Raw genomic sequence first — 13,199 nt, forward strand, 5'->3', positions numbered from 1 at the left:
GCTATCTGTTCTGTATTACCATTATGACCAATCACAAGAGTCGACAAATTCAATGCAACCCTTGCTGGCCCCCCTTGTTGCACAAACCCGAACTTGTCCAAAGTTCTGCCGTGCGCATTCTGCCCCTGCATTAAGTCCCGATCATCCATCAGCTTGGCCCTCACTGACCAATGTCGGCTCCCAGGCCCGTAATTTGAAATCCGAATCTTCATCTTCAAATTCCTCCATGACCTTACCAACTCTATTCTCTGCAATCTTCTCCAGGCTTGTATCCTCTTCCAAACTCTCCATCCCCCTGATTCTGGCCTTTTCTATATCCACCTCTCTCTCCAACCCATTGGCCTGGGTCCTACTGCCTGGATTTGCCTCCCTAATCTCCGCTCCCCACCCGTTTTTTTACCTCCTTTTGAAAATCTTCTCAAAACCCATCTCTTGGACCAAGCTTTAATCCCGACCTAATCGCTCCCTCTCTGGCTCCGCCTCTGTTTTCCTTGTTTGTGATATGGCTTGCGATATTATTTACTTTAAAGGCACTATAGAAATACAAATGGTTGTCCTTTGCAAATCAAAAACACACTTTCTCTATATGTCAGCTGTGGCTCAGTGGGTAGCACACTTGCTTCTGAGTCAGAAGGTTGTGGATTCAAGTCCCACTACAGGGACATAAGTACATAAATCAAGGCAGACACTCTCGTGTAGTACCGAGAGAGTGCTACACTGTCGGAGGTGCCATCTTTCGGATGAGACGTTAAACCGAGGCCCTGTCTGCTCTCTCAGGTGGATGTAAAAGATCCCATGACACTATTTCAAAGAAAAGCAAGGGAGTTATCCCTGATGCCCTGGCCAATATTTATCCCTCAATCAACATAACAAAAACAGATTATCTGGTCATTATCACATTGCTGTTTATTGAAGCTTGCTGTGTGCAAATTGGCTGCTGCATTTCCCACATTACAACAGTGACTGCACTCCAAAAGTACTTCATTGGCTGTAAAGTGCTTTGAGACATCTGGTGCTCGTGAAAGGCACTATATAAATGTAAGTCTGCCTTTTCTTTCTATATTTCGGATTCTGTTTTCAGAGCAGTTTTAGCAATGCCAACACAAACATCCCCCCCCTGCTATAACTCTTTTTGGGAAGCAAAGTTAAACATTTATTCCCCCCCCCCCCTCCCTGCTACAATCTGGACGACAGAACACCAGATGTAAAAGAGTCTCATTGCTCTGTCGAGAAGCAACTTCCTCCTTGACATGTCCAGTGCTGCCGTTGAGAGCGAGGTGGAGGGGGTTGGAAACCCCGGCAACCAGTAAGTGGAAATAGCTTACTGTGCCAAGAGCAAGCTTGGGCATTGAAAGGTGCCATTGGTTTGTAATGTCACAGTCAGAGCAAACGAGAAAAGAAAAACTTGCATTTCCATAGCGCCTTTCGCAACCTCATGACATCCCAAAGCTCTTGCAGCCAATTAAGTACTTTTGAAATTTAATCACTGTTGTAATGTCAAACATGTTCCCCAATTGTGCACAACAAGCTCCCACAAACAGCAATGTGATAATAACCAGATAATGTTTTTTTTTAATGTTGGTTTAGGGTTAAATATTGGCCCGGACACCGGGGAGCACACCCCTGCTCCTCTTCTAAATAGTGCCATGGGATCTTTTAAATCCATCTGAGAGAGCAGACCGGGGCCTTGGTTTAATGTTTCATCTGAAAGACGGCACCTCTGACAGTGCTGCACTCCTTCAGTACTGCATTGAAGTGTCAACTTTGATTTTTGTGCTCAAGTCTCTGGAGTGGGTCTTGAACCCACGATCTCCGGCCTCAGAGTCAAGAGTGCTACCAACTGAGCCGTAGCTGACACCATATTACAAATAAGTCTAGTTTGTAACACCCCTGAATTGTCCTGATACTGGCGAGGATGTTATGGGAGCCATTGAGTAATACATAGGCAGAAAGTCACGGCTTCTTTTAGTCCTCTCTCAAACATTATCGCCTGTTCCTCTGGTTTAGTTAGCCTGCTTTTAGCAGGTGCACTGTAAAAATAGACGGTGGAACGCCATGCCGCGGACGTGCGCCCAATTCCTGACTTTTCATTCTCCCTTTCTCGCACTGCTCCTCAGGGGGACACACCGAAAAACAAAGCGGAGAAGGCCATGGACCTGGAGCTGGCGGCATATCTGGAGAACCGGCAACATTACCAGATGATTCAGCGAGAGGATCAAGAGACGGCTGTGTAACACCCATGAGGAGCTGACGGCAAACCTCCCCTTCCTCCTACCTCCCCCAGACTGCGCATGCCCGCTGCCATTTGTGACGATGTGAATCGTTGGTGACTCAGCCGTCGGCCAGCCTGTGTGTGTGTGCGTGTGTGTGTGTATTTTATCCCCCCAACCCCCGCTACAAAAAAACACAAGCTAGAGCAAGCAGAAGCCAAAACCAAAATGGCAACATGGCGGTTACTGCCAGCAAGCAGCAGTTCAATGATGGTAACAATCCTTCAAGTTGAGGCTCACCAATGTGATGGATGGAGAAATAAGGTCAACGGCTTTTAATGAAGTTGGCCACTTAGATACATCGGCTCTAGCATTAACTTTATGGTGTTTAACTTGCACGTTACACGGTGATACCACATTGCCGATACCTGGGATATGCCCGCTGCTGAGATGGAAGCAACTCGAGAGGTAATACAAAAGGCTCCAAAGTGAACGTTAACTACTTTGTAAAGGACTACTTTGTATAATGCAGGCTGAAAATGTTAATCTGATTTCTCTGTTTTACGGCTGCCTTTTTAAAAGAAAATTGTGTGGAAAAGTATACGTTTTTTGTGCACATTGGAACTTTTAATCGTAACGACATTTAATATTAACTCGAAATGATGTCTGCTGCAAACTCGCTGGAGTCCTAAGGCCTGTCCGTTCAGGCCATAATATTGTTTACAGTTGGGGGTGGTTGCAGTCAACATTCATCCATAATCACCGGGGGGAGGGGGGATGGGGTGTCCATAATGTCAGAGGGGCAGAGGAGGTTTGAGAAATTGAGACTGAGAGATGTATGGCAGGTGCAGATAAATGACTGTGTTTTCCTGACATCCAGGGCCTAACATTTCACCAGGTGGTGGATTTACTGGTGAGAGATGGAGGCAGAGAAAGCCTCCTGTTGCAGACATTTAAGAAGTACCCTAATCACTGTTGATTTTATTTTTTTAAACGACACACTGCTGTTATTGTTTACTTTTACCTGGGCATTTAGAAAAAAAGACTCTTAAATCTGTAGATCAACATTTTCAGGCAGATATTTAGACACCTGCAACCACCATACTGGGATGTGCACATGCATTTTAGTGAGAAAGCTATCTGAATGAGTGAGGTCAGTGCAAAAAGGCTTTAGTAGGGAGATCATTTTTTTTTAGCCCATTCATAGTTAATGAACAAAAATTCAAACCCATGAATTAAGTGTCACAGGTTGGCACTTGGGCCGTTGCCGTGAGTATGCCCGAAGGAGGATTCCAGTTCATTGAGAGTTTTTCTCAGCTCCCCTGCTGGCTCAGTTGATAATGCATTGGGCTGTGGTACTGAGTCCCACAGACTGGGCAGGTCCCAGGTTCCATTGACGGTCTGTGCTGTTCGCTCATCAGCTGGGACAACGGAGGTGCCACAGTTGGCCTCAGACCCCCAAGCGAGGGAGGAGGAAATAAAATCAGCCAGGTGTACTATTCCTGGCCCGTCAGAGAACTGCACCACCGCCCCTTCCCTGGCAGCCTTATTAAGGCACGCAGCCTTATTTCGGCATCATAGGCAACATCCAAACAGTTTGGCCAAACAAGTGGAATATTTTATTGCAGATTCCTGTGTTAATGCACCAATCTGTGTACATCAGAGCTATTTTTAAAGTGATTTCTGTGCTCTCTCATTGTGCTACGCCTTTCCGATACATCCTCTTTCAAATGAGGTAATATGGGATATTGTGGCAAAGCATTTTTGGGTGACCTTTTAAAATCCTGATTGGAACATTGACTTTTTAAGAAGCTGCACATTTTCAAGTGTAATTTGAGCAGCCCCTATAGGCCCTGACCTATCAGAAAGCACTGCACTGGGGTTAAGCAGTTAGATAGCAATCACTTTTAATATTGAACTTCTTTTTAATAATTGGCTTTCCATATCAAGGAAAGATACAATTTTCTATTTTGCGGTCTTCGCCCACCTTTCCTGTGTTTACACTGAAAAGCGACACAAAATTGTAAATAATCAAAACATGGACTTGTTGGAACAGATCTGAATGGTAACTCAGATTTAACAGAGAACTCGTAACCCCTCCACTCTCTTCCCCCCCCCCCCCCCCCCCCCGGCCTTTAGGACTCTAAAGAACTATCTCTGGTCACCTTTTGGTCACCGCTCCTTACCTCTGCTTCTTTAGCTCGGAGCCTGTTTTGCTTTTCACACCACTGTGAATCTTTTTGCATCGTTCTCCTATGTTAAAGGCGCTGTATAGAAAAGAAACATTTGCATTAATACAGTGCCTTTCACAACCTCAAGATGTCCCAAAACGCTTTACAGCCAATAAAGTGCTTTTGAAGTGTAGTCACTTCACTGTTGCAATGTAGGAAACGTGGCAACCAATTTACACACATGAAGGTCCAGCAATGTAATATTGGCCAGGGCACTGGGGATAACTCCCCTGCTCTTCTTCGAAATAGTGCCATGGGATCTTTTACATCCATCGAGAGAGAGCAGGCAGGGCCTCGGTTTAACGTCTCATCCGAAAATGCAGGTAGTTGTTGCTGTTGAGAATGTTAACTCTGAGGGGAGATAACAGGTGGTAAGTATTTGCCCCGAGATCAGTGGCAGGTAGTTACTTTTAAATTATGCAGGCCCAGCCATGAAGGCCATCAGTCTCAACTTCAAAAAGGGTTCCTTAGCTGGGCAGTGTGCACTGCAGTATGGTGGAGCAGGAAGGAAGAGGCCATATAAAAATCTGATCTATGTGTAAGGATGCTCAACCTAGTACACTGGTACTGTATGGTGGCACTGTATATAGTATGTATAAGTAAGGACTTAAACCAACAGTGCAGGACTTCCCTTTCAAAATACCCAATCAGATCATTGGATATTTGGTTCCGAAGATTCTGTTGATTGGTTTAGATTAATATATATTTTGTGACTTGACATCAACTGAACATCAAGATAATACTGTTGTACGATAAATGACATTATCATTGTTTGAATTATTGAGAGAAAGGGGCGATGACTTAGTGGGGCATCATTTTGACTTTTACTTCAATGGAAAGGAAAATCAGGTGGGCGGCCAACCCCATATCGACGGTTTTACACTATCACTAAAAGTTAAAATCACCTTGGTGTTTTTTGCTCAGAATTAGAAAGGATTTAATTACAAAACACAGGTTTACAGACTCTCTGACCTTACCTGGAAAACTAACACACAGCCAGGAGGAAGGTGGGGGAGGGGAGGGGGATTGAACTCTGCCACAGCATCCTCGAAGCTGTCACCCGGAACCTCCTAAATCCTATAGTGCTCTGCAGACAACAGGAAGAAAGACAAACTCCACACTAGTGGGGTGGAGACAGGCTGCTCCAGTCTCTGCTATCGGCTGTGTAAATAGGTTCTTTGAACAAAACAAAAGAATTCTGTATGGTTGTAAATTTCCCAGGATAGTACAATTATTGTAATATTCCAGTGAGGTTCTCTTGACGTATCCGACAGTTTGCTGTCTTATGTGGCATTTTTTTGTGTGTATAATTACTTAAATATGGGCCCTTTTTTGTAGATTGGTATATCTTCAGCCATTGGCACTTGTTTTTATTTTTGCATTTTGTGTGCGTGTATGTTTCAGAAACAAATGCCTTGATTTGCCTCTTGTCGAGTGAGTTGGATGCAGCCATGTTTGTTCCGACTTGAAACTGTGAACCGAGTCCCAGGCTGTTCCTCACTGGCGCGCTGTGAAGCCTGCCCGTCAGCGTGCCATCCAGCACAGCACATCCTCGGGACCAGGGCCCATATATTACAGGGGAGAAGATTTGCCTCACAAGATGGGAAGGGTTTTATTGAAAATGTTTACTACAGTGGTATAGGGCATTGCTCCCATTTTAATAAGGATAGCCTGCTGATCACACTGCACAAGGGCTACAGTAGTGTAGTGGTTATGTTACGGGACTAGTAATCCAGAGGCCTGGAATAATAATCCGTAATTCAAATCCCACCATGGCAGCTGGGGAATTTAAATTCAGTTAATTTAAAAAAAAAAATCTGGAATTTAAAAGCTAGACCATGAAACCCATGGATTGTCAGGAAAAGCCATCTGATTCACTCATGCTCTTTAGGGAAGGAAATCTGCCATCCTTACCCGGTCTGGCCTATGTATGACTCCGGACTCTCAGCAATGTGGTTGACTCTTAACTGCCCTCTGAAATGGCCCAGCGAGCAACTCAGTTAGTTGTACCAAACCGCTGTGACAAAGTCAGCATTGTGGGAGTACCTACTGCAGCGGTTCAAAAAGGCGACCCAGCACCACCTTCTCAAGGGCAATTGGGGATGGGCAACAAATGCTGAACTTGCCAGCGGTGCCCACATCCCTGTAAATGAATTTTTAAAACCAATATTGTCACAGGAACAGTTGAGCTATTTGTATTAAATTCCTCCCTATCCTGTCCTCATGGAGGCATTAACCCAATTAAAGAATGAGAGTAGCTGACAAAGGAATTAGACACCAGCACGTCAAACATTCACACCAGGATATTGCACAGCACCATTCCCAGGCTGATGCTCGTTTTTAAAAAAAAAAAGGATCCAAGGATTGTGTTTGGAATGGAGCCGGTAAATCAGCACTGTGGACGTCATGTTTTGTAGGATGTCCCAGATTGGGCCATGCAGTTTGTTTTTTGCAATGTGTCTTAGCCCCTTTTAAATACTGTCTTTGACTTTCACTCTCAGGTTTGCTGCCTTTTGTCCCAGGATCTAAATCCATTTCTTCCCTCCCCGTCCCCATCAGTCCCGTTGGTGGCATGCGTTTCCACAGATTTTAACAACTTTCAGTCCATTTCCTCTGTGTAACGTTTCCGATCTGATCAGATACATAATGGCACAAGCAAAAGAATTGCTAGGGAGTAAATGACAAAGTTTTGAACAGCTGGGAATTTGGGGATTCAAAGTAAACTGCTGGGGATGGGGAACTGGGTGGAGCTGCGTGTTAGGTACTTATCGTTTACCTCTGGGATCAAATTCAACCCATACTAATGAGACACAAATCTCCGCTGTGTACAGGGTCCTGAGTGAAGTGAGTGGGGCAAATTTAATCCAGCTCCAGTGCAGGCCTACAGCACAAAACGGTTCCTAATTCAGCACTAATGAGAAATATCTTATTCAAAAGAGGCCATGGAGGTGGTTGTGAGAAATGGGAGGTTGTGCTGAATCTCACCCTTATGTAAGAGGGGATAACAATTCTGAGTTGGGGCCAAAGTACAGTTTTGGGGCAGAGTGCAAGGGGCTTTATTCTGCATCGAGTACTGCTATAACTAACTTGGGGACTGCTGAATGGGTGGTCCGTTCCCGAGCACTGCTCTCTACCGCAACAAAAAACCCGACCTGGACCAAAGGATACGCGAGTTCAGATCATGGTAATATTTACTGACAGAAGTCCTTGGACCTGCTAGATTTGTATGTTACATATTGACGGGGGGAGATTTACAAAACGTGACCATAATAATGTTATCCTACACCTTGCTAGAGCATGCAACTCCCCTCCCGTACCACAATGATATCATGAAGTATAATGCCAGTCTGGACAGCTCCCCCCCCCCCGACGGTACTGAGGCGTGCAGACCTCCTGGCCTACATTGAATTAAGTTAAGCTATTCTCAGTACCCCTGTGCTAGCAACAGGATAAATCAGCCAGGATTCCCACTCATCCCTAACCAGTGACCCCTACTGCTATGTGTGCAGATGGGGATTGGAGGTGAGCTTTGACTGTGTCACCGAGCTCGCTGACACATGAATAGTGGGCACTTGGGTGTTTCTTTGGAAGGCTACCATTTTCCATGGAACAGAAACCCAGAGAAAGGATTAAAAAAATGTCTCCTTCTGGGCAACCACGACCCACCCCCTCCCTCCGCTGCCGCCGGCCTCCTCCTGATAGTTACAAACCATGGGAACAAGAGAAAGGACCAAGGGACACCAGTGATGTCTCTCCATAGTAGATGGGTTGGTTTATGTCAATGTGTTTTCTTTGACAGGCTGCCATTATTCAGGATATGACAAAAGGTAGCACTTGCAGCCAGATATACATGAAGTGAGGAATGGCTGTACTGTTGCTGACTTAGTGAGCAACAAGCTGGGACTTGGTGTAAATGTCCTTTTACTGGGTTGAATATAAATGGATTTGATTGTATTTGCATCAGACTGGACCAATAAAAAGAAGCAAAAAGAAAAAAGAGCCAATCAATTACTGACATAATTGTTTTCTGTCAGTTCATACTGGCATAGTTGATATTGAGTCCCTTTTATGCTACAGACAGAGCTAAGCAATCCCCCAATCAACAGATCAAATCAAAGTTCTGCAGTTCTGCCACAGTTAAACAACTAACGGGAGGAGGAGGCTCGTGAATATCCTCATCCACAATGATGGCAGAGCCCAGTACACGAATTCAAAAGACAAGACTGAAGCATTTGCAACCCTCTTCAGCCAGAAGCGCCAAGTGGATGATCTATATCGGCTGCCTCTTGAGGTCCCCACCATCATAGAAGCCAGTCTTCAGCCAATTTAATTCACTCCACGTGATATCAAGAAATGGTTGAGTGCACTGGATACATCAAAGGCTATGGGCCCCAACAACATCCCAGCTGTCGAGCTGAAGACTTCTGCTCCAGAACTAGCCGTGCCTCTAGCCAAGCTGTTCCAGTACAGCTACTACACTGGCATCTACCCGACAATATGGAAAACTGCCTGGGTATGTCTTGTCCATAAAAAGCAGAACAAATCCAATCCGGCCAATTACTACCCAACCATCTTCAGCTGCTTCATCAATGATCTTCCCTCCATCATAAGGTCAAAAGTGAGGATGTTTGCTGACTGCACAGTGTTCAGTTCCATTTGTAACTCCTCAGATAATGAAGTAGTCTATGCCCGCATGCAGCAAGACCTGGACAACATTCATGCTTGGTCTGATAAGTGGCAAATAACATTTGCACCACACAAATGCCAATGACTATCTCCAACAAGCAAGAATCTAACTACCACCCCTTGACATTCAACGGCAATACCATCGCTGAGTCCCCCACCACAACATCCGAGGGGGGGTCACCATTAACCAGAAACTTAACTGGACCAGTATCAGAAATACTGTAGCAACAAGAGCTGGTCACCTTCTGACTCCTGTAGCATAGAAAATAGGTGCAGGAGTAGGCCATTCGGCCCTTCGAGCCTGCACCACCATTCAATAAGATCATGGCTGATCATTCACCTCAGTACCCATTTCCTGCTTTCCCTCCATACCCCTTGATCCCTTTAGCTGTAAGGGCCATATCTAACTCCCTCTTGAATATATCCAATGAACTGACATCAACAACTCTCTGCGGTAGGGAATTCCACAGGTTAACAACTCTGAGTGAAGAAGTTTCTCCTCATCTCAGTCCTAAATGGCTTACCCCTTATCCTTAGACTGTGTCCCCTGGTTTTGGACTTCCCCAGCATCGGGAACATTCTTCCTGAATCTAACCTGTCCAGTCCCGTCAGAATTTTATATGTTTCTATGAGATACCCTCTCATCCTTCTAAACTTCAGTGAATAAAGTCCCATTCGCCTCCCTCTACAAAGCATAAGTCAGGAGTGTGATAGAATACTTTCCACATGCCTGGATGAGTGCAGCTCCAACAACACTCAACGACCTCAACACCATCCAGGACAAAGCAGCCCGCTTGATTGGCACCCCGTCAACCACCTTAAGCATTCACTACCTCTACCACCGACGCAGCGTGGCTGCAGTGTGTACCCTCTACAAGATGCATTGCAGCAACTCGCTAAGGCTTCTTTGCAGCACCTGCCAAACCCGTGACCTCTACAACCTGGAAGGACAAAGGCAGCAGGTGCATGACAACACCATCACCTCCAAGTTCCCCTCCAAGTTACACAACATGCCTTCATCATCGCTGGATCAAAATCCTACAACTCTTCCCCGCCGCCCCCCCACCCCCAACACCACTGTGGGAGTACCTTCACAACAAGGACTGCAGCGGTTCAAGAAGATGGTTCACCACTACCTTCTCAAGGGCAATTAGGGATGGGCAATAAATGCTGGCCTTGCCAACGATGCCCATATCCCAGAACGAATAAAAAAAGATTCTCTCTGATCACTAACCTTATCGCTTCCACACCACAACAAGCTGGCCTACTGTTGTGAAGCGCCATGGGACGTTTTATTACATTAACGGCACTATATAAATAAAAGTTATTATTACTCCCAAGACTTTGTCAACATGGAAAATTGTAGGAGTGAGGCGTGATCAAATGTGCGTCATTTGTAACAACCTTTAAACAGCTGGAGCTGTGTTTATAGAGTGCGATACATTAAAATTGATGATGTGGGGTGGGGGAATTTCCTCAGGCGACTCTCCCGATTGGTTGGTGTACCTTTGGTGAGTGATTTATTTACATAAAGTTACACAGGGTCTACAGCAAAAAACAGGTCATTCGGCCCAACTGGTCTACCCCAGAATTTATACTCTACTCGAGCTTTCTCCCACCCCACTTCCTCTAACCCTATCAACATAGCCTTCTATTCCTTTCTCCCTCATTGTTTATCTAGCTTTCCCTTAAATGCATCAATGCTATCTGCCTCAACTATTCCTTGTGGTAGTGCCTTCCACCTTCTTACCACTCTCTGGGTAAAGACATTTCTCTTTAATTCCCTATTGGATTTATTGATGACTATCTTATACTTACACGCCTAAATGGGATTTCCGCTGAAGATGTGGCGGTCGATTGGATATCCCCTGAGGAAATTCTCGGTGTATATTTTTACACCAAGGTGAGTGGGAGTGAGTCTTATTGGATTGCTCTGAAGCCAGCCATACATAAATGCCAACCTAAAAGATCAGCAGAAGCGAACATATATTCGAGTACAGTAGCATAGTGGTTATGTTACAGGTCTGGTAATCCAGAGGCCTGGATTAATAATCCAAAGACTTCTCCATCACCATCCCTAGATACATCCTGTCACCAGCAGGACAGACCCACCAGGGGTAGCAGGACAGAGGCCTTGAGAGTCTTCAACATTGACTCCAGACCTCATTAGGTCTCATGGCATCAGGAAACATGCTGATTACCACCTACCACCCTCAGCTGATGAATTATGTTGAGCACCATTTGGAAGAAGCACTGAAGCAAAGGCATAGAATGTACTCTGGGTGGGGGACCATCTTCAGCCCGAAGTGCCAAGTGGATGATCCATCTTGGCCTCCCCCTGAGATCTCCATCATCACATATCAATTTTCCGCCAATTCGATTCACTCCACGTGATATCAAGAAACAGCTGAGTGCACTGGATACAGCAAAGGTTATGGGCCCCGACTACATCCCGGCTGTAGTGCTGAAGACATGCTCCAGTACTAGCCATGCCTCTAGCCAAGCTGTTCCAGTGCAGCTACAACACCGCTATCTAACTGACAAAGTGGAAAATTGCCCCAGTATGATCTATCCACCCATGAACAGATCCAATATGGCCAATTATCCCCACATACAGCAAAACGATGAAAGGTGTCATCGACAGCGTTATCAAACAACACTTACTTACTAAAAACCTTCTCACTGATGCTCAGTTTGGGTTCTGCCAGGACCATTCAACTCTATAACTCATTACAACCTTTGTCCAAACATGGACAGAAGTGCTGAATTCTAGAGATGAGTGACTGACCTTGACATCAAGGACGAATTTGACCGAGTATGGCACTAAGGAGCCTGAGTAAAATTGAAGTCAATGGGATCAGGGGGAAAACTCTCCACTGGCTGGAGCCATACCGAGCACAAAGGAAGATGGTTGTGGTTGTTAGAGACCACTCATCTCTGCTCTAGGACATCGCTGCAGGAGTTCCTCAGGGCAGTGTCCTCGGCCCAACCATCTTCAGCTGCTTCTTAAATAATCTGTCCTCCATCATAAGTGCTAATTCTCCCTGGTGAATACACAGTGTTCAGTTCCATTCGCACTTTCACAGGTAAAGAAGCAGTCTGTGTCCGCATGCAGCAAAACCTGGACAACATCCAGGCTTGGGCTGGTAAGTGATCAGTAACATTCACGATCAGCTCGAACGAGAGACTAACCGCCTCCCCTTGACATTCAATGTTGAATTCCCAACCATCAACATCCTGGGGGCCACCATTGACCAGAAACTTAACTGAAACAGCTACATAAACACTGTGGCTACAAGAGCGGGTCAGAGGTTGGGCATTTTGCGGTGAGTGTCTCACCTCCTGCCTCCCCAAACCATATCACCATCTACAAGACACAAGTCAGGAGTGTGATGGAATACTCTCCACTTGCCTGGATTAATGCAGCTCCAACAACACTCAAGAAGCTCAATACCACCCAGGACAAAGCAGTCCGCTTGATTGGAACCTCATCCACTGTGTTAAACATTCACTCCACCACCAACTCACCGTGGCTGCAGTTTGTACCATCTACAAGATGCAGTGTAGCAACTCACCAAGGATTCTTCGGCAGTACCTCCCAAACCGCGACCACCACCGCCTAGAAGGACAAGGGCAGCAGCCACATGGGAACAGCACCACCTCCATGTTCCCCTCCAAGTCACACAATATATCGCCGTTCCTTCATCATCGCTGGGTCAAAATCCTGGAACTCCCTCCCTAACAGCACTGTGGGAGTACCTTCACCACAAGGACTGCAGCGGTTCAAGAAGGCGGTTCACCTCCCCCCTCAAGGGCAATTAGGGATGGACAATAAATGTTAGCGATGCCCACAACCCATGAACAAATACATCGTCACAATATCACTCCTTAAAAGATTTTCAATGGGCCTGTCCCTTTTCCACTGTCATTGTACAGAATTCCAATTTACCAAATCATTGTGCCAATGGACCAAACTCTTTTCATTGATCCCATTGGATCAATCCCTACTCTCATTCCACCTTTCCTTATTACAGGAATAGACCTCAAAATTGCTGCACCTGTTGCATCTCCT

At 45.6% G+C, this 13,199-nt stretch overlaps 1 protein-coding gene across 3 annotated transcripts in view; it reads left to right on the top strand.

Annotated features, from left to right (window-relative positions):
• LOC139279980 (diacylglycerol kinase zeta-like) overlaps positions 1 to 2,969 on the top strand; it is a 521,188-nt gene extending 518,219 nt beyond the window's left edge. For all 3 annotated transcript variants that reach the window (XM_070899368.1, XM_070899369.1, XM_070899370.1), the window contains one exon: positions 2,118 to 2,969. In XM_070899368.1, coding sequence (XP_070755469.1) covers positions 2,118 to 2,234 — 117 coding nt within the window. In that variant the 3' untranslated portion in view covers positions 2,235 to 2,969. The remainder of the gene's footprint in view (positions 1 to 2,117) is intronic.
• The last annotated feature ends 10,230 nt before the right edge of the window (positions 2,970 to 13,199 follow it).

This window comes from Pristiophorus japonicus, chromosome 14 (genome assembly GCF_044704955.1).
Source record: "Pristiophorus japonicus isolate sPriJap1 chromosome 14, sPriJap1.hap1, whole genome shotgun sequence".
Lineage (NCBI taxonomy): Eukaryota > Metazoa > Chordata > Chondrichthyes > Pristiophoridae > Pristiophorus > Pristiophorus japonicus.